General features: G+C 42.2%; 1 protein-coding gene across 4 annotated transcripts in view; it reads right to left on the bottom strand.

The window, feature by feature from the left end:
- fanca (FA complementation group A) overlaps positions 1–22081 on the bottom strand; it is a 29488-nt gene that overhangs the window by 960 nt on the left and 6447 nt on the right. For 3 of the 4 annotated variants that reach the window (XM_082539583.1, XM_082539586.1, XM_082539585.1), the window contains 32 exons: positions 21677–21789; positions 20855–20931; positions 20057–20198; positions 19711–19844; positions 19453–19563; positions 18358–18453; positions 18151–18210; positions 17805–17893; positions 17334–17394; positions 17182–17231; positions 16969–17039; positions 15050–15148; positions 14151–14284; positions 13992–14062; positions 7680–7779; positions 7374–7561; positions 7039–7129; positions 5565–5762; positions 5338–5411; positions 4771–4899; positions 4468–4549; positions 3450–3619; positions 3187–3292; positions 3014–3073; positions 2821–2925; positions 2519–2634; positions 2000–2156; positions 1360–1422; positions 773–866; positions 593–668; positions 211–367; positions 25–123 (listed from right to left, as the gene is read on the bottom strand). In XM_082539583.1, coding sequence (XP_082395709.1) covers positions 25–123; positions 211–367; positions 593–668; positions 773–866; positions 1360–1422; positions 2000–2156; positions 2519–2634; positions 2821–2925; positions 3014–3073; positions 3187–3292; positions 3450–3619; positions 4468–4549; positions 4771–4899; positions 5338–5411; positions 5565–5762; positions 7039–7129; positions 7374–7561; positions 7680–7779; positions 13992–14062; positions 14151–14284; positions 15050–15148; positions 16969–17039; positions 17182–17231; positions 17334–17394; positions 17805–17893; positions 18151–18210; positions 18358–18453; positions 19453–19563; positions 19711–19844; positions 20057–20198; positions 20855–20931; positions 21677–21789 — 3373 coding nt within the window. The remainder of the gene's footprint in view (positions 1–24; positions 124–210; positions 368–592; positions 669–772; positions 867–1359; positions 1423–1999; positions 2157–2518; positions 2635–2820; positions 2926–3013; positions 3074–3186; positions 3293–3449; positions 3620–4467; positions 4550–4770; positions 4900–5337; positions 5412–5564; positions 5763–7038; positions 7130–7373; positions 7562–7679; positions 7780–13991; positions 14063–14150; positions 14285–15049; positions 15149–16968; positions 17040–17181; positions 17232–17333; positions 17395–17804; positions 17894–18150; positions 18211–18357; positions 18454–19452; positions 19564–19710; positions 19845–20056; positions 20199–20854; positions 20932–21676; positions 21790–22081) is intronic. The other variant, XM_082539584.1, reaches the window with a different exon arrangement.

Raw genomic sequence — 22081 nt, 5'->3', positions numbered from 1 at the left:
CATGCTGATGCACCTTCTGCTCACCTGTCGGAGCTGCCCCGAAGAGAGTAAAGTCAGAGGCGTTTGCGAGATGGCTCTCAGAAGAAACTGCTTGGTGCGGCCAAGGATGTGGGAAGGCTCCGCCTACCAAAACAGATGATGAACGTGAGTCCAGAGCAGTGTGCCAACTCCAATACTGCCATATGACCAGTTAGAAGTTAGAGTACAAACCACCAGCTGCTTCTTAGAGGATTCAGTGTCCAGTGATTGAGTGTTTCCTTCCAGGAAGAGCTGCAGCATGCTCAGGTAGCAGACGATGGCAGTATGGAGGAACCCTGGACAACGCACAGCTCTCTGTAGGAGCTCGGCGCTTTGCAGGAGCAGCAAACTGATCGGCCACGAACACAAGGAAATTTAGAAGGTACAACAGGTACAAATAAGAGGTGAGGTTGGAACTTCCATCTTGTCACGTTTGTGTGTTTTGGCCTGTTGTCGTTCCTAATGCGATGGTGTGTCAGCTTTAGTGCAGAGCAGCATTTAATTTATGTGGCATTCATGAATCAACCTAGCTGTTTGCAAGGCCCCACCTCCACTAAGCAGCTGCAACACTCACCTGCAGAAAGCCCACGGCATTAGTTTTGTAAAGTCATCTGACGTCACCATGGTAACCGACTGATAAATGCTTTGCTCTAGAATTGAGTGAAAAATAAAAACGCAGCACATCAGTTCAACCACATCAAATTCAAATCAGATTTAAAAGATGACCGGAGCACCGAGCTGCTGTTCACTTTACCGCTGGACTTAAAGATGAGCAGCCAATCAGGAGAGTCCATCAACACAGCCAGGAGCTCTGTGCATAAAGCCCGGCCTTCTTCATAGCTCCTCTCCTAGAGGAAAAAAAACCATGCACGTTATAAAACACAGACAGAAATAACAATATAGTCTTGTCTTTTCCTCTTCAATTTATTTTCCATTCATATCCGTTTCCCTCCTATCCCAGCTCTCATTGGTTGACGGGCAGGTGCTCACATGGACACAAATCCATAAAAAGGACTTTTATACACGCAGAATATCAAAAGCAGCACCAGGGTCCAGAGGTTGGGGTCAAGACCATACTGCTAATAAAATATTGTTATCCTACAAATTGAAATAAAATAAGCAATTATCATATTTAAATTGCTAATGTTATGTTCATATAAGTTGTGCATGTCTTCACAGTCAGTTCCTGTGTTCCTGGACTGTTTCTGTGTAGGATTCGTGGAACAAAAACAGACTAGACAAATGCATTGGAAAGACCTGTTTCCACTCTGAGAACTTGTTTATGAGTGTGAATGTTGCACAGTTCTAAATTCCAGCATTGTTGTTTAGGTGGTCAGTTACCTGAGGATATAGCAGTGTTGTCAGGTGGTCGTTAACGCACAGGAAAAGAAGGAAAACGAGCACCTGGAAGCAGAAACACAACAGCATTTTTGAAAAAGTGACTGAAAGCTTTGGAGACCAAATAAGCAGGATGGAGATGGGCTCAGTCAGACAGTGAACCTCTCAGTGTGATACTTTTGTTCTACTCTTCCCTTAATCAGAAGTTTAGATTTATATAACTTTCATCCACATTATTAGACTTTTTACCTTTACCCACTGTAAAACTGGTTCTATTATGTTGTAATCAAACTGCCTGTATGTGAATTGTATATAATACATTTAAATATAGCAGCCGAATTAACAGCTGCTGAGAATGACTTCATAAAACCACCCAACGTCAGAAAAGGGCAGCAGCTGCAAGTCTTTTGTTGCTGTTGATTGGCTAACTTTGGATGCTCTGTTCAAAAGAGCACAGTGGATTTGTCTTATTAAACAAACCCTTTCAGCTCCTCTCACTTCTTTTAAGCCAGCTTTCGTCTGAGTGGCTGGTGGTGGGTGGGGCTTCTGAAGAATTCACAGTCTTTTGCCCATTAGATAGAATTAGATGGTGCACTAACTGTGAAAAAATGGACAGCATGCAGAATTAGTTTTATGCTCTTACCTGTCTGTATTTGGAGTCTCTGTCTGGTCGCAGGAAATTCAAAGCAGCTTTGAAGCTCGGCTTGTTTGCCTCACAGCCTCGCCAGACACGATGAAGGCTGGCCGCCAGCAGCAGAGCTGCAGCTGGAGGCATCTGCAGCAGCTGGCCTTTCTCCAAACTGCAGAGCAGATAGAAAGAAGAACTTTAACATGGGGTTTCTGTAGGGTTCACCAAGATAATTAGACACTTTTGAGAACTATTATAACCAAAGGAGGATTCATTTAATATGTTTCACCATAAGTGAAAAGCAACAAGCATTTATGTCTGCATCACATTTAAAGGACTACTCTGCACTAATGCAGCCACAACAAACCCCATGAAGCTCATGAAGGTGGCTGATACGAAGAAAAGTGTGCAAAGCTGTTACAGACATCAAGGCAGTCTAAGATGTGAACATATTTCATGTGACTTGTTCAGGTGTGAGCAGCTGTGAGGAGGTGTACATAATTTGCTGACAGTGGTTCATGAAGGAGGCGTTACCTGCAGGCCCAGTGCTGACATTCCGTGAGGAGCTGCAGCTGCTCCGGCAGCGTCTGTTCATCACACAGACGACGCCACAGTGACAACAGGACCGGACGGAGACGCTGCCACCAGTGCTGCACACGGACACACAACAAAGACGCTATATTCCTGTCATGTCTCTACACAACATCGCAGGCTTCACACAGGCTCTAATAGATCACTGATCTGTGATTCCAGTGATAAAAGATTTTAGGACTTTCTAAATATTGAAGGTGCCAAATGTGTTCAAAGGCATTTTAGTCAGAATGAACAGACAGTACCACTGTGGAGATCAACAAAACAGGACATTGCACGCTGATCTGAGACCAGGCTTTGTTGACTTCATATGTTGGTTGTCCACAACGTACACTGGCACCTAACAGACCCTGGAGAGGAAGCACACCTCTCAATAATCTCACAAGCTCACCTAAAGGTACAACCTGTATGAACTTTAGATTTCAGAAAGATTCTTACTCTCAGGAAGTGTGCAGTTATCTTGCAGGACAGCACGCCTGCTGGAGAACACGCTTTCCTCTAGTGCATGAACAGAGGGGAGTGCAGGTGAAGAAAGAGGTGAGCATAAAAAGTACTTTTTCCAGCCAAACATTTAAATCAGATTAATAAAAGACATTAAATGAGCTGCTCACCTGATGCTGGTTGATGTGTTCTATTAGCCTGTTGCAGCTCAGTGTTGTTCCCCCTCCATCAGTGTTTACTTTAATCAACAACACAGCTGGAAGAGCCAGGAGCACTCTGACACACACACAAACAGTAATTCAGTGGATTAACAATCGCAATGAGCCGACACGTATCACAGAACGAGTGTGCCAACAATACCCCATCAGCCTTATACAGCCCCCCCTTTGGCCACGCCCCTGCAATGCCTCCCTTCTCATATTTAACAGCGTACCTGTTCCATGTATGCAGCAAGCGCTGCAGGCTGACGTCAGTGCTGATGCTCTGTGAGGTCACTGTAGAGGAGCATCTCTGAAACAACACCTCAAACAGGAAGTCACCCACACCAGCTCTGCTGCCATGGCTGCCAGACCGCTCCATCATGTCCATCTCATAGACAAGCTCCTGCACATACACAAGCACGTAAGTGTTATTCACTAGTTTAACTGAAGTCACACAGACTGTACACTAATGAGTAAAACACAACATGGAAGCTGATGACGCTCCAGAAGCTGCTGTGCAACTTCTGTGTATGAGGGCTTTTATTTTTTCTGTTTTTACGTCTAAAAAAAGACAAACTTTACTACTACTGATATTTCTGCTTGTTCTGCAGAGTGAAGTGTGACACTTAAGGAATTTTTACCCATTCTGTAGCCATTTTTCACAAATCCACGCTCTTTAATTTTCAGGGCTTTTATTTTTTATTCATTGAGCATTCAGAATTTTTGTTGCATGTTTTTTAAATCAAATAAAAGGCTAAGATTATATTATTTTATTATAAGAATATATATGTAAGAAGATCACTTCACTAAAATATTTTTCTTGATCACAAAATGTTTTGTGTGAAGTTGCTAGCTTTAATACAATATACCTCAATATAAACATTATTTTTACCACACTTTATTAACTATAATGTCTACACAGCCCATCCATATGCTATTGCTGCAGAAATGGGGGGGAAAGGAACTTTTCAAAGTTACGTATCATTTTTTATAGTCATGAATACTTTTTTAAAATTTTACTACCTGTTTCACCAATTGATAAAACTGCAGAAACAGTGATAAACATTAGCATATAAAAGTCCAGATGGTGTTACTGATACACAGCAGTTTGACTGTTATACAGAAACAAAGCAAAACCGCCTTCTTTTTTTCCATATGTAATAATTTCTTAAATATTACATTAGATTCTTTGTTTTTACCAGGTTTATAATAAACAAGCTTTTCCGAGTGGTGCAGTTAGTGTACACGCACCTGGAGTCGGGACAGGATGTCTGGTAAGCAGGTTCCTCTTCCTGGCACTCTGTGCTGTTGTGCTTCCAGGCTCTGCCAACTGCTGACATCAAACATGCACACATGGACACAAATCCATAAACACTGTTTGTCAGGTTAACTGAACTTTTCCAAGCTCTAAAAGAGGTTTTTAAGTTACCACAAGCACTTTGCCTCTCCCACCGCGCCCTTCCTGACTTGAAGAAACATTTTTATTTGGGTTCTTGTCAAATATCTGACAGGTTCATTTTAAGGACTTCGCACATTAATGTTAACTACTAGTACCTTAACTGCTGGTCCATGATGGCATTAAGCAAATGAGAACAGAGGTTTTTCATGTCTCCTCCGCAGCCTCCCTGCTTCTCTGGACGAGTCAGATAGAGCTCCATGCAGGCCCACTGCTGATACTCCTGACTGCAGAGAGGAACAAATAAATAAAAGCAGGAACCCAAACAAGTTTTTTTTCCTTTAGAGGTGCAGGGGAAGAAATTTCATCACAGAAAGAAGTATTTCAGATTTTAAGTTGACCAATCTCTCCTTCAAAGTCCTCTTCTGCACCTCTAGACCACCACAGCTTCAGTATTTTTGCTTGAAAGTCCTCTGCACAAGTTTGAGGTCTGCGGTGAAACAGCTGATTTGCAACAGGATCATAAAATTAGCAGCACCGCTTCAACCGATCTGTACGTGCATAAGGATTCATCCTGGAAGTGGAGGCTGGGCCAGTAGGGCATGTTTTTTTGCCTTTTGTTTCATTTTAAGTGCAGAGTTTCTAAACTTTAGATTAAACTTCCTATTGCTTTTTATGGCATAGATTTTATTTTCTAAACTCACACGGTGTGTTTGCCGTCTTACCGTTCAGCGTCAGGCAGGGCGTCCTCACTCCTCAGTACTCTCAGCTCATTAGCTAACCATTCTGAGAACAATAACTAGACAGACATAAGGAGACTTCATGATTATTACATCAATACAGCTACTCCATGAATCATTTTCTACATGCACTCAAACACCTGTGCTCATTAATGCAAACAATGTTTGCACAGGTGTGTGTTTAATGGAGAAACAGGGGACCCAGCACAGACCTGATACTGTGGTATCTGTCTGAGCTGCTGGAAGGCAGCGTTCCTCCACAGATGCCAGGCCGTCTTCCTCCAGGTGTTGTTGGAGTCAGTGATGCTGCTCCACAGCCCGGTCTGTTTCTCCTCCAGTTGTTCACTTAGCCCAGCATCAGCTACAGTTCCTCTGGCTTCAGGTAACAGTCGTGGGATGAGGTACAGAAGCTAAACACAAACACAGAATAGTATAAGTAGGTTTAAGTAATGAAAGGAGGGAAGGCCCAGAAAGCTGGTTAAGACTGACGATACACAGAATGATGTAATAAAGGCAGGAGGTGTTTTTAATGAGTTTTAAGACTTTATTCTATATCGCACTTTGTTTATTCGGGCTGTTTGTTTGGCTTTATTGATTAAATAAAAGGTACAAATGCAAGCACTGAGCAAAGAAGTGGTTTGCACTGTGACTGTGCAGCGTCTGTCATGATATTTGCATTTGTTCCGCTTCTTTTTACACAATAAAATCAAAACTTTGCACCGCCCTCATTTCATAGCCAAGGCCAAGCAAGTGTGGAGGAAACATAAGCTCATTATAAACTATTTGATCACATGCTTTTATTTCAGCTTCTCAAAGGCAGGGTGCGAGGTAGTTCTGCGTTTCTGTTTTATTTTATTGCAAGTCTCAGTTTTGGACACATCTGTTTTCTAGATTTAGCCCTCAAATTTAACCCTGTGCTTAAAGGTGACCCATTATGCTCATTACCAGCTCCATGTTTTTATTCCTGTGCTGCACTAGAATTGCTTTGTGTTGGTTACAGTTAAAAGAAAAATTCCTTATTTGTCTCTTTTCTGTGACTTTGTGCAGCCCCTTAGGTCACACTCTGCCAGAAACCAGCTGCTTTACATCCATTAAGGCCACCTTTGACTCTTTACCCAGTGACAGCCTATAATGAATTATCATCAAAGCTCTTTTTCTGAAAAGAGTGATTTCTGTCATATTTCATACCTGCTTATAGAACAAAATGTTCGGGTTTGCATCAGAAATTAGAGCGAGTACTTTATTCTAATAGCCCTCAAACCACATCTTTGTTGATATATACTGAGGTGTCAAAACTTGTCATTAAGGCTACTGGGCAAAGTCATCAAATGTCATCTTTATGGGGGAAAGAGTTAAGACAGCTTTCGTCTGATTGGCTCAGTGGGTGGGGCTTCTGTGCTCACAGTCAGAGCTGTGAGTCTAAAATGGGCAAATTAGGGATATCTAATATTTAACAGTAAAAGTTCACATAGATTACTTTACATACACAGAAATCTTTAATTAAAAGTTTCCAAGAATATGAGCATCCATATTTGTCGCAGTATGTATATGACAGGAAATAAGAAAAAGCATAAGACAAACAAACGGCCACCAAGAAATTATTCTGGAAAGGTTTGCATAAATTCTGGAAAGAAAAGCAATAAGCAAACCTCATTACTTAATCACATGTCAAATAAAAAAGGTTACCTTCTTATAGAGACTATGGGGGATACAGTCCTGCTGTTGAGGCAGTGAGTCCTCTCTGCAGATCCCATAACAGACAGCTGCTACACACAACCTGGACATCCACAATGAGCCAAATCACTATTACTGAACATATATTGTAGATGTAAAGATGTGGATTGTATGCATGGCCAATCCTTGTTAGTTACAGGTGCAGGACATTATCATTAACAAAGGAATTAAATATGATATCCACATACATTAACCAGTCAACTTTCTCTGCTGTAGGCACATAAAGAGAGCATGCAATCATTAAAACGCTCCATTAAAAGTCAACATCCATGCATGGAAAGCCTCACCTGGCACAGAACAGCATGTTGGCGTGTGTGCTGCAGGACAGCGCCAAGCTCAGAGCCTCTTCAGCCGGCACTGGCTCAAGCCGAATGGGCAGCACCAACTGAACCAGAGGACCACGAGACACCAAGGAATACAGGTGGACCAGGAATGCTGCCAGGCCGAGTATATGGGCAGCATTCAGCGACAGCCACTTCACATAGAAGAATAAAAAAGCTTTTTTTTTCTTAAGCATGAGAATAAAATTAAAAGTCCACGACACAAAGTGAAAGTCAGATATAAATAGAGGGAATAAATGTGGGTTTATGCACCTGGTTGTGAAGCAGGTCCCAGAGTCTGTGTATGAGGCTGGAGAGGAGCTGTGTGTTACCAAGCAGAGCGCTCACAAACCTCGAGGCCCATGGGCTTTGTCTAAAGATGCAAACAATTAGAGCAGCAGCAATTAGTCGACTGAAAGGAAACTGGTTAGGATGTAATTTGACGACCAAATATAACTTTAATTTATTGTTTTCTATAGCTCTTTATTAGGGGTGCAACGATACTCGTATCGATATTGAACCATTCGATACAGTGCTTTCGGTTCGGTATGCATATGTATCGAACAATACAAAAGTTGTAATTTATTTTATCAACTTTCCTTCTGACGATGCTGTCTGTGTTGAGCGCTCAGTGAATCTGCGTTCGACTACTCCGCCTAGGCTGCACTGTCGAGCGCAGATCCACTGAGCGTTCAACACAGACAGCATCATCAGAAGGAAGAGCACAGGGCAAGCTAGCGAGACAGAAGTTAAGCTCTCCTTGCAACATGGCAAATTGAACCTACCCCACCCTCATTCAGATCTGGCGTTTGGAATTATTTTGGTTTTCATGTGACATATGACCCTGAAGGTAAGCGCGTCATGGACTAAAGTAAAACAGTATGTTGGGTGTACCACGCAATGCTCAATTACATGGGTGGGAACTAGTGTGTTAGCGCAGTTAGCTCGTTAACGTGTTGGCCGTCTAGCCCCATGCAGGGGTAGCTCGTTAACGGAGATTTGCGGTGTTGTGGCGTTAACATCATTTCAACGAGATTAACGCTGACAGCACTAGTGGGAACACAACGAATATGACTGCACATTTACGCCGACATCATCCTAGTACAAAGACAAGTGGAAGCAGACAAAAACAACAAGCGTGCATGCTACAAACTTTACCCAAGTCATTTAGACAGCCGTTAGCACATGATTCTCCTTATGGGGACCTGCTATGTTTAATATTGTGGCGAGCTCAGACAAGGAGGAGACGGAGGTATCGTTTGGTCTTGCTTCCCGTGAGCCAGCCAGGAAGCACAGCCGTTTATTGACATCTGCAGAAGAACACTGCCGCTAGCTAACTGCTCAGCGCGGCAACCGCACAGCAACAACAACAACAACAACACACAGGGCGCCCTCTGACCCCGGAAGGACACACCGTCGCAGCGAGAAAGCGTCACCCGTCACTATGGCAACATAAACAAAACATAACTGTACAAACAGAACCCCGAACAGCCCTGACCCGCTACAATATGCTGCTCAGAATATAGCCCAGAAGAAGCGGATAGTATAGCTTTTATTTCGGAAAGAGCCATTTCTCTGTAATAAACTCTCTTTTCCAAAGATGAGTGATTCCTCAATCAGATACAGGTGTTACCGCGCCAGATCCGCGGCCCCGAACCGTAGTAAGGAAACCTCTGGCAGTTACTTGAAGGTTCCGTAACTGACTCGTAGCCGGCAACAGCTTACTATACAGGTCAACTCCGCTAGCAAAAAGATCGAAGGAGGCGTAGGAAACTGCTTCACCGAACTTTATTTCTTCTCTAAGGCACGAACACCGCGTACAGTGGGCTGAAACAGTTTACTCACAGCGAGCATCGCCGACACAACTCTGGCTGTCGAGGGAGTTATTATATTCCTTTTATTTATTTTCTTTTCGTCTCTTCTGTAGCTAACCGTTACTTTTTCCCCTTCTCCGCTCTCTCTCTTCACACACACACCAGGCAGTCCCGCTACACACATCCCGAATACATTTCCCATCAGGCTTCATCCTTAAAGGGCCATGCCTGTAACGCAGGGCTTGCAAAATCGCTAGCCCGACGTCCCGGGGCTAGCGATTTTTCCAGTCGGGCTACCAAAATCTATCTCTGCCCTGCCCGTTGGGCTATTGTAGGAAGGAAAAATATATGTCAATGCTTTTGCATTCTTTCGGAAATGTAGCTGGGTAATTATGTCATTGGCATCGGTGAGCCACTGTCAATATGTGACATATTGAAATCGCGTTTGAATTTGCGCTTGTTCTTTACTTTCACTTTGCAAATGTCCAGGTGCCTTCTTTTGGCGCACCGGCCAGTCACGACTGGCGGGGGAAAAGTCACTCGGGTCAGAACATGGGGTGCCACCATCATCCCACTTCTGACACCAATGTGGCGAGCTCAGACAACGAGGAGACGGAGGTGTCGTTTGGTCTTGTGTTCTTGTGCAGTTTGCCACAAACGAAATCATAGACCCCCTATACTTGCTTCCCGTTAGCTAGCCAGGGAGCACAGCCGTTTATTGACATCTGCAGAAGAACACTGCCGCTAGCTAACTGCTTAGCGCGGCAACCGCACAGCAACAACAACAACAACACACAGGGCGCCCTCTGACCCCGGAAGGACACACCGTCGCAGCGAGAAGGAGTCACCCGTCACTATGGCAACATAAATAAAACATAACTGTACAAACAGAACCCCGAACAGCCCTGACCCGCTACATAGCCCCCACCTAAGGGGTCAGTCGTCCCCGACGACCCCATTACCCCACACAAAGTCCTGCAAATGTCCAGGTGCCTTCTTTTGGCGCACCGGCCGGACACGACTGGCGGGGGAAAAGTCACTCGGGTCAGAACATGGGGTGCCACCATCATCCCACTTCTGACACCAATGTGGCGAGCTCAGACAACGAGGAGACGGAGGTGTCGTTTGGTCTTGCTTCCCGTTAGCTAGCCAGGGAGCACAGCCGTTTATTGACATCTGCCGCTAGCTAACTGCTCAGCGCGGCAACCGCACAGCAACAACAACAACAACAACACACAGGGCGCCCTCTGACCCCGGAAGGACACACCGTCGCAGCGAGAAGGCGTCACCCGTCACTATGGCAACATAAACAAAACATAACTGTACAAACAGAACCCCGAACAGCCCTGACCCGCTACAATATGCTGCTGAGAATATAGCCCAGAAGAAGCTTATAGTATAGCTTTTATTTCGGAAAGAGCCATTTCTCTGTAATAAACTCTCTTTTCCAAAGATGAGTGATTCCTCAATCAGATACAGGGCTCACGAAATCGCTAGCCCGACGTCCAGGGGCTAGCGATTTTTCCAGTCGGGCTACAAAAATCTATCTCTGCCCTGCCCTTCGGGCTATTGTAGGAAGGAAAAATATATGTCAATGCTTTTGCATTCTTTCGGAAATGTAGCTGGGTAATTATGTCATTGGCATCGGTGAGCCACTGTCAATATGTGACATATTGAAATCGCGTTTGAATTTGCGCTTGTTTTTTGCTTTCACTTTGCAATCAAGCGAACTGTGTATGTCACACAGTGGAAATTTGTATTTATCTTGTATATTGTTTTTATTCTGATTTTTAGTGTTTATTTATGAGTGTTTTATTTGCATGGTTTTATTCTGTTTCTATTGCATGGTTTTTAGTGTTTTATGTGACATGGTTTTTATCCACTGTGGACTGGCTGCACATGGGACAAATTAGCTGATAGGGACCACCTGCTGAGGCAGGGGTGTGTCCAGAGGTGGCCTATCAGCTGTGTAAAGACCTTTTAAAAACAGGCTAGCTGAGCACTGAAGAGAGAGGCTGGAAGGTTAATGCGAGATGGCCAGTGTGATGCGGCGACCAAGTCCTGACCTCATGGAACGGCAACAGTAAGAGACAACGCGTGTGATTGGCAGCAGGGCAGAGGTTTACCTCTGCCTGCATTTGTGAGTAGGGTCTCTACTGTTGTTTACTGGGTGCAGCTGGATTGGGAGAGGGTCACCATGGCCATGAGCCAGGGCCGCTTCTGGGACCATTGTTCTGGCCCCTATTTGTTATGTTGCAGGACACCGACGCAAGGGGAGCTGTGGCGGTGGTCACATTATGGATTCGGGTGCAGAACGCAAGCCGGGCTGGGAAGTGATGGGCCAGCGGAAGGACAAGAAGATGGGTGGCTCTTTCTTGTCTGCTGAAGACGGGGCTGGCGTGGACTCTGCTCTAAACGAGGAATTCCTGGCCTGCTGATGGACCCATAATGAACATGTGGCCTAATTATAGCAAGGGGGGTTTTAGTGAATGTAGAAAATGGTAGTTTTACGGGTTTTAGAATTGTTTTTAGTAGAGAGCAAACATTTTATTACATACATTTTAAGGGTGTTTTTATTTGTGCTCCCTGGCCTAGTAATAAACTGTTTCTGATCAGACCTGCTTCCTCTCTGTGCCCGTGGTATCTGACTCGCTTGCTCCCCCTTGTATTTTAAAGAATCTTTCTTTTTAGCATGACATTCTGGCGCGACCGCTTTAGTGTTCGCCACGCGCTACATGTATAGAGAGCGAAAGCACTGATTGGTGAGTGATGATAATTTGCGCACCAATTCCTCTGACATAGTCTTATCAATCGTTAGCTTACTATGCAAACATGACAAGTGAAATCTCCCGCAGCAAGCTTAAACATATGAGAGGTTGATCGCGCAGAGAATCGCTGACCGTTATGTGTGTGTGTAAAAGTAGCAGGATATATATTTCAGTTCTGCTGAGCCAAATAAGACAGGTCAGGGTGAAGAAGTGACAGCCAAAGAAAAGCTTACCACAAAACGGAAAAGTTATGACAAATCAGACTAAGGCAAAAAGAAAGTGCAGCTTTATGGTTTCATGGACAAAAGAATTTCTGTGGCTGCAATATGACAAGCTATATAACCGGGGCTGCACATAAGTGGTCCGCAGGTGCGTATTCGCTGTCAAAATAAAAAACACGCACAAGATATGAAGTTGCAACGCGTGTTTGCATACATAAGATTTTCTGGAGGAGGACAGACATTTGTTTAGAACTCTTGAAGATGTCGAAGAAGCTCCTTTAAGCAATTACTTTGGTGTTCCTCCACCTCCAAACAAATGTCAGAAGGAGTCCGAACCACAAAAGAAGCACGTATTCTCGGAAAAGTGGTTGCAGGAGGTGAGCTGGCTTCAAACAAATGATGAACGCACAGAGATGTGGTGCGGAATGTGCCGTGAAAATCCCACTCTAGCGGACAAAAACAGTGCTTTTTATATGGACGCAAACGTGCGTTGCAACTTCTTATCTGGTGCGCGTCTTTTATTTTGACAGCGAATGCGCACATGCGACCACTTATGTGCACCCGTGTAAATAACATAATGTTCTGCCGGGTGTGTTGTTGGTTTTCTCTCGATTTCTGAGTCGACAAGCGCCTTTGTTACTGGGACCAGTCATTTTAAGAAAGGCCCCCATTAGAACCCATGAGAAATGCAAGAAATGCATTATTGCTCAGTCTGCAATATCTTTCCCAGAACAAACACCAATTGCAAATAACATACTAAAAATAAACCTGAAAAATCTGTTTAGAACAGCGTACTATGTTGCAAAGAGTGAACTACCACTGGCAAAATGTAGCAGTCTTTGCAAACTTCAAAAAGCAAATGGCCTAGATCTTGGTTCCACTTGTCTCTTGACTTCAGCGGAAATTTCAAATTCAGGATCTGACACAGACTGATTCATGTCCTACACAGTTCTTACAAGTTCATAGAAATTTCTGTTCAATTAGAACCAAGTATTTGAGTTGATGATTGTAATTTTTATACAATGTTGTAATTTGTTTTTCAACAATTTTTTGATTAATGTTTTGTTTCCTTTACAATATTATACTTTAATGTATAATATTGTAAAGGAAACAAAACAGGAAACAAAACATCAATCAAAAAATTGCTCTCTTTTTTATTCGGGCTACTTACATTTATTTTGGGCTACCAAAAACTGAAGAGTCCCTGCCCGAAGGGCTACCAGGGATTTTGAAATTTTGAGAGCCCTGAGATAGATTTATTTTTTTAATTACTTTTGTTTCAGCAACATTAAATTTAAAAACTGTACTTTTGAGTTAAAATATATATTTATAATTTTAATAAATGACAAATTAAAAAGGCATGAACATTTTTTTTGTATCGAAAAAATATCGAACCGTGACACCAAAGTATCGAACCGAACCGAACCGTGAATTTTGTGTATCGTTGCACCCCTACTCTTTATATAAGAAGACTCTGAAGGTACCCTGGACAAGGTTTTATTTACATCTTGCAGAGGTCAACTTTCATTTTACAGGCACTAGTTAATATTTTGGCCTTTTAATTGGACAACACAAAGGAGACACATGTTGGTTTTATCACACCTTCAAATCAGTCAGAATCAGGATTCCAGATTCGGTGTTAATGATTAGAACCTATTTAGAAACTTGCTATCTGTTATTGCAAAGCTCTATTAAAGGCTTTGAGTCTGGCAAGGCATTTAAAAAGAGCTCAGGATTATTTAAATATACGATTTGCAACTTTTCCTGAAAGTTCCTACTCACTTATTCGGAGGGTTTGATTTGGAAGAATTTAGCAAGCACTGGCAGAAGTTTCTTAGGATCATATTGACAACCTGAGAGAGAGTCAATAAAAATGCATACTAGTTAGCACACACATACAGCAAGAGGGCTGCTGATTTATAGACTTTCATCAGTGCGTACTTTGACATGGAGCTCGGAGGATGGAGGAGCGTCAGTGTGAAGACTGATGACCTTTTGTCCAATCGGATCGTCGGGACGACCAGGGAAGATGACACTGAGCGTGTGTGAGATCCTGGACAGCTGGGCCGACATGTCTGAGGACACGTGAGTGTTGAACAAACTGTGGAGGAACCTGAAGGCCTAACACAGGCTAAGCCTTCATCAAAACTATTTTGTATACTTTTTCAAACGTACACATCATTCAGTAGCTGAGCCTTTATAACAGACACTCACTTCCTGAGGGTCTTTGATTCACATACTGTGGCGCCATCTTGTGGTTCACAACACAACAAGCCAAAAGCAGCAAACAAAACAAAAAAACTCTTTATTAGAGTGAAAAAGGCGGAATAACGTGGGGTATGCTTTAGGACAGGCTTTAGGACAGGCCTGCCTTCTGACTGACAAGTCGGGGCCCTTTGCACGGTGAGGCATCTGGAGGCTTCACAGTGGGACATTATTAACCAGTGGGCAACATTATTTTGGCTATGCCCATTTCTTATGTACAGAATGTGTACTTGTTGTTTAGCCCTCTTCTTTTTGTAAATCCAAAGTATTATATATGAGGAACCCTATAATTAGGCTCAAATTAGTTTAATTTGATGTTTAGCAACTACATCAAGGAGTTTAAACTATCAGCTAAAATATTACTAACCAAATGAAAGTACAGACCTGAAAGTGAGGTTTGTACGCATGTTGCTTAAGTTTAAATGCCACAAATGAAAAGTATATATAAATAAATAGAGATAAGATCAGAAAGACCTAAGAAACTGGTCTCTGTGTGAATCTCTATTATACACTGGTGAAGGGTTTTCCTTGACAGAATATAAAACGTGTGAGTGAGCGCATGAACACCTTCCCACCTCCATCATTTCCATCAACGACAAGTTCTGCAAACTCCTGCAGCTGAACCTTCAGGACCTCCAGGGGGTCATCATTGCCGTCTGAACACGTAGCATTCACTGAAAACAGGAGATGAGGATCAGTTTCTGACTATGAGATTGTTGTATTATATGAAATAAGTGCAAAGCTGAGGCTGCACAGGTCAGCTGCGTATTATGTATATGTACAGGGCTCTCAGGGCTGAGAGTGTGGAGACAATTAAATATAATCAGCAATCAGTCTAACCTGTCACTCTCAAGCACAGCAGCTCAACTAACAGAGTCTCTGCAAAATTATACCCACGCGTAGACTGAAAAACACAAATCTGTCAAAAGGTGACAGAATTTATCGCACCGGTTTTCACTCATCATAGAGTGAAACCTCATCTTACATCTAATCTGACTTTCCCCACATAAACTCATCACACTGAGACATCAGTGAGTCAGTGTGATGAGTGCAGTGCTGAATGATCATGTGTGATGACACGCCTCTCTGATGCAGCACTTCTCAGATCATGAGTGCTTTGCTTCCTTCAGGAGGCTGCAGGGATAAAATCGACTCAACACAGAGGTGTACATGCACACCCAAACCCTTCAGGGTCTGGAGACGAAAGCTGATGAAGCAGCGTTTAAAACGTGCATTCTCCGAATGCCCAGCAGAGGGAGACTACACTTGCTGTCATGAAAGTATGTTTTCATTGATGTTATTGATTTTTTTATTATATTGTAGTCAAATAAAAGATAAGTCACCATATCTTGTAACTTATGCTTGACCATTCGTTACAGGTTGGGGATTATTTTTTTAAAGTCAGAGGCAACAAAGTTTCCACAAGACTAGCCCAGCTGTTTGTCTTCATGCTTAAATTGGGAAATGAAGAAAGTCTCCAGCGTCTGTCTCTGGTTTGGACGTGCAGATCAGCAACCCTACCGTTCTGTCTGAGCCAGCACACCAATAGCAAGTAGAGCTATAGCAGGCAGAATGCACTGCATTAATCCAATTTACCTGTAGTTGTTGCTGATATATCTCCACTTATAAACTCTAATCACTGATCACTTCCCTTGAAAGACATTACCAGTCATTCTGTGCTCTCTTACTTTCTACTAAGAAGTACATCTGTTGAATGTCTCTCTGTCTGCTAAACCAAATAGAATTCCAAATTATATCTATTATGCACTATTTTTATCTTACAGAGGTGCTTTGCTGCTTCAGGGACAGGGTGACCTGTCGGAGAAACTTGGATTCTGGCTTCTGACAGAAATCCCAAAAGGAGAACATCAAGTTATCGGATTGTCAAATAGAGTTGGAAATCTAGTGCCAGAACAAGGATAAATCCATGTCTGAATGACTTTAAAGGAAACATTTTAGACTGTCAAAGAGCTCAGACATGCATCCCAGTGAGATGCTGAGGCAGGACCTCCAACGTACAAGTATTTCAAAGATCACTGGGTCAAACTTCCACCACAGCAATGTTAAGAAAAGGTGGCATTATTAACCATTTAGGTCAATGGGGGAGATCACTTTCTTATACTGGTGATTTGATAACATGACAAACATTTTAGACACAAAATAATCAACACATAAAAAGTGCATAAAAAGAAAGCAATTCTCCTTTTTTTTGGTTTGTGAAGATGTTTGACCTCTCATCTTTCAAACTGTTGCAGCATGTATGTATGCTGTATGATCTGAGCACTCAAGACCACCATGACCTGACAATATGAACTTTGTTGTGTTTAATCAGGGTTTGTTTTAACTTTCAATTTTGAGATGCACACAGAACAGAAGAAATCAGGAGGCCTTGAATACTTTTTCACTGCACTGTGCTAATAATCAAACAAATAATGTCCATCTTTAAAATAAATAATAATAAATAATGTCAGCGGTCCTTTAAAAGAATACCCACTATTCTGTTGTCTCTGCTTCTGGCAGGACTCCATGTAGGATGAATACTGTGCAGCAGGGATCTTATCAGCTCTAAACACACACAAAAAGTAACAAATAATCATATTGTGGTGATGATGATCAATGTTATCACTTAAAACAACTAGAAACTTAATTAAAGAAGAAACTCTGGGAACAACCTGCTGACATTTTCATCTCTCTGATAGAAACTCACTTTTTCAACGCTTCGATGAAACTCATTCGAGCATCGACTTTCACAGGAAGCTGCAAATAAATGACAGTTCATGCATGTCATGCAACAAAAACACAACCTCACACATGAGAATGCACAGAAGAATATCGGGAGGGATAACAGGAAGCGCTTACCACTCTCGGAGTGAGCAGCGCGGGAAGGAACCGAGTCAGGAAATACGGCCTCCGGAAAATACTGTGAGAAGACCAGAGAGGACTTTCAAATAACATGTATTTTATATTTAAAACAGATTATGAGAAAAGGGCCTCCTGAGCACTGACAGGCTGACTGGTTGGTTGCTTCATGTATATTAAAAATACATGTAAAATTGAGTTATACCATTCAGATCTTCTCAAGAAAATATCACAAAGTAATCCAGATCATTCTGTGAAGTCTGTTCTCATACTTTTGTATTTTCTATCCCTTTAATGTCTTGTGTCACTTTCAGACCATTAAAGTCTCTTCGTGGTTGTCCTGCTTTCGAATAACACCTTTCTGTAGCTGCTAAATTCTTTTAAAGAAAACACCTTAAAGCTCTCTTAAGCCGAGGGTTGGGGGCCCTGGCTCCTCAGCCCTGTGTCTGGTATAAATGTGCTGTAGTTTACCTGGCCTCCATGACTGTGGCAGAGATTCTGCCTGTGCTCTCAAACAGAGACACAGCTTTGTCCACATCCTGGGCAGCCTGACACTGAGGCTGCAGACACACAAACATTGGACTATTAGTCTTATGTCAACCCAGGACTCAGCGATCCCTAATTACACCCGTGTCCACACAAAGTTTTGTGTTGCTTGTTACTTAAGACGTAGAAGATAGTTTGGGTTCTGATGCCAGTTTGCGGGTTGCAGAATAGAATAACAGAGCATAGAAAACAGAAGGAGGGCACAGCATGGAATAGAATATGTATCAAAAATTAAAATTATAATAGAATATCCACTGTGTGTCACTGTTACCTGCACCGATGTACCTGCAGCCGAAACATCCTCATATAAACCCATGTCCTCCACTGACTCCTGCACACACACACACACCATGATATTTAATTCATGTGTGCTACACTATTAACCACAATCCACTCACAGTGTTGTTTTTATTGTATTATATGGAAAAATCAAAGTAACACGGTGATAACGACCTTCTTCTTTCCCTTTTCTTCTTACCTTGAGGTCAGCCAGTCTGGTCTTAGCCAGTGAGACGTACTCCATCAGCAGGCTGCGGTGTTTCACAGGCACATATGGAGGGTGGAGGATGTGAACCTAGCAGGGGAAAATGACAGTGAGGTGTCAGAGCTGGGCTATTCCTCTCAGTTTCTAGCGTTTTCTTATAGTGTACGCTCTCCAGGAAATGCCATAATTCTGCTAGCATTTGTTCCCAGCAGACATGTAGTTATGAATATATAAAAGTATTCATGGGCGATCCATTTTTCATAGCAGATATGTTACAAAAAGTAGAAAATAGCAGCTGAAAATGATCATTAACAAGCAAAACAAGCAAGCAGCATGAGAGCTCAGGAGAGCGGCTGTTGACAGCAACGAGCAGGCAACACAGAAAACCTCCTGGAGCGATTAGCATCCCCAGAACCAGAGGGGACTTTCACGTGGAAATGGAAATGCTTTGTCGAGAGGTTTAAATAAGTAAAACTTAAGACTTTTTTAATATTTAAGATATTTAAGTGGTTATTCTTTAGTAGTCATAAATATTCTATAAATGTTTTGACATATTGTTTTTTAATCGGATTTTTTAAACTAGTGTATTTCTACAAATGGCAAATAAAAGCTTTTATCTTCTGTACATGAAGTTTTCATATCACCGTGTCCATTGAATTTAATGTTTCAACTTCAATAATTCCTCAAAATATGTGGTCGGACCTGCTTCTGCTTAACCTTGAGTAGAATTGAAGTCTTAAATCTAAGAATTAATACATTTGCCGTGTGTAAACAAATGATGAATAATCTTATTTTCCATAAGCAAAACACTGCTGCATTAATGCACTCCGATAAGCATTAAGATTTCAGTGCAACAGCGACTGAAGTAGCTTCAGGTTTAACAAACACTGCAGCTACAGCGCTCAGGATTCAGACAAGTCAAGTGAGTTGAAAAGACTGAGAAGATGCACTCACAGTAACAAAACCGGCAACATTAGTGCTACTGCAAATCAAAGCAGTCTGCACTAGCAAAACAAATAAGGGAATATAAGCATATTAATACCCTGTGCATTCCTACTAAGTGTAAACTCAGAGACGCGTGGATGTCACCTTGAGGTACTGTGGAGGTTCAAAAGGCACGAGGTCAGAGAGGAACTTCAGCAGGAACACCAGCGACTTCTTACTGCTTGCATGATAGCTACTGCCACCACCGAACGACATCTGGAAAGGTAGAAAAAGATTCTGCTGGTATTAAAAATATTCAAATAAAAGGTATAAAGCTCTCAGTGTTTCAGTCTATGGCAGAAAAGGTAATTCCCAAAACTATTAATAAACTAGAAACTATTAATGGATGTTAAAAGGCGAAACCTTGAACCAGTCGCTGTACGAGGGGAAGATGCCGGGTCCTTCCAGTCCACCCTGTCGAGCCAATAAGAAGGCGGTTATGAGGTTCTCAAGGTCATAACCTTCGAATGCAGAGTTCAGCAGTCTGGACAGCAGCTCTATCGGAGACACAGAACAGGACAGATATCACTGTGCTCCTCTCTCTCTGAAATACTAGTTTACTGCTACAGAAACTCGAGTTTATTTCAATATCACTACGCTGGTTTGGAATAAAGGTTGTGCATGATTTTTCTTTAAATTTGGTTTTTCTTTTTCCTTTCACACATAAGACTTCCACCTGTCTGTGCTGATAGACCATCAGCACGCCTACCTTTGAGGCTGGGCTGGGCACATTGGTAGTACACCAGCAGGGTAGAGAGGAAGCACAGGACATGTTTCCAGTTGACTTCATGGGTTTCCAAAACCTGCTGCAGGTGACGCAGCAGCTGCTCCACGCTGAAGACCACAGCCAGCTGTTAGAGGAACAAAACAGCACAGAACAGTTACTCAGCAGTCCCTGCTGACCACTGATTTGTAAACTGTGGGTCTTTTCAGCTTTTTAGTGAAAGCGTTAATCCTGAAGAGGAAACCACTGATGTTGGTAGATAAGCGCTTGTGAGCTGGCAAAATGTGAAAGAGACAATATCATACAAATGAAGGTCTCAAAGTTAAAAGCAACTTAATACCTAAAAGTCATAGTGAAACCAGCATCCTGCCGCACCTTTATAATTGATCATATTGCAGTGCAAAGCTTTGTTTTAACTTGTGATGAGGAGATCGATCTGAAGAAAGTGCGCTTAAAGGGAGAAGGAAAGGAGCTAAAACTTGACTTCTAACAATCAAATCAGTAGTTTCTTTACTCCGCCTCCTCACTTAAAAACCAAATGTGGCTGATCGTTCTCGGTTGTTCCCCCAACCTCGGGAATAGTTTACAGTCTCACATAAAGTTGACAAAAAGTTCAAAAGTATTTCCACCTATTTTTAGTTAAGAAATTAATAATAAGAAATTCACATTTAGCTTCAATTCAGACACAGAAAGAAAACAGATATAATACAGAACATGTTTTCTTCTTCTTAATCTTAATTACATGTGACAAACTGACAAACCCAGTTACAGTTACACATTTACCTGACGGAAGAGAGAAGTCAGCAAGCGGCTGGCTTTTGCAAAGGTCCACTCATTCTGCAGGGTGATTGCATCTGACACTGAGAACATATCAGTTATGTCATTTCTGCAGCATAAAAATGACTTTTAAAGATTTATTTACAGCACATCAAATATCGCTGGACCTACAAGTGATTTGAGTTACTTAGACCTTAATTTGATGCTTTTTGTGATGTTTCCTAAAAGAGTTTTTATTAAACTTATTGTGCAATACTTATACCACATGGAGAGTTAAATAATTCTTGCAAAGACAGATGTGTTATAGATGTTTGCAGATCTGTCATGTCTGAAGCAGCCAGGGATTGAACCATCAATCTTCCAGTGAGTAGATGACCTGCTCCAGGTAACCAGGCTTGATCCTGCTTAGCTTCCAAAATCAGACGAGATCGGGCGCGCTCAGGGTGGTGTGACCTTTAAATAGTCATTGATCATTTATAGCTAAATAATATAAACTGGTAGCTAAATGGGTATTGATTAACCCATTAAAGTTTTGGAAACTTGATGATTTAATCACCTTCCTTAGTACTATTGATGACAGTTTAAACGTCACCTGCACAAAAGGCATCAACAGACAAAAACACAGATTTTTACATTGTGATCAAATCTCAGTAACGATTTTTTTACTGCGTACTGTAGATCAAGAAAATCTTTCTGAAACTGAACTCTCAGTTCCCTCTTAAAGGTCTTGCCAGATGAATAGAGGTGGATAGGTTCCAGCTAATCTTCAACATTAAAAAAAAAACTAAAGCCTCAGTCTGTTTGAAAGGGCCTGTGACAAGTCTTTACCTTTCAGTCGGGGCTTGTAGGTGAGAGTCTGCGTGAGGGAGTGTTTGAAGAAACGCTGAAGGCAGTCGGCTGACACTGAAACTCCACACAGTGAGGCATCAAAAATCTGAATCCTGCAGAAGACACCGAGCGAGAAATTACACACTGCATGTAACAGCAAGACTAAAACTGGTGTCAGGCACCGTGGTTTCAATAAAGTTTATATAAATCAAGCTCAGCATTTGACATCCAGAAGATCACCATTTCTCCTGCATATAAAAAAATGAGCCGAAACCTAGAGGTTATGTTAGTGTGACTATTTGTAGGTAAGTATAAATCCCTTTGCCCGCTCTCCTGCCTTTGATTCCTGAGTTTTGTAGGAAAATCTAAAATTTAGTTTTCTTCTCTGATCTTGCAGTGACATAT

This window comes from Aulonocara stuartgranti, assembly GCF_965226115.1.
Source record: "Aulonocara stuartgranti genome assembly, chromosome: 7".
Classification (NCBI taxonomy): Eukaryota; Metazoa; Chordata; class Actinopteri; order Cichliformes; family Cichlidae; genus Aulonocara; species Aulonocara stuartgranti.
The sequence above is the reverse complement of the archived record's forward strand: the minus strand, read 5'-3'. Positions and strand labels throughout refer to the sequence as shown.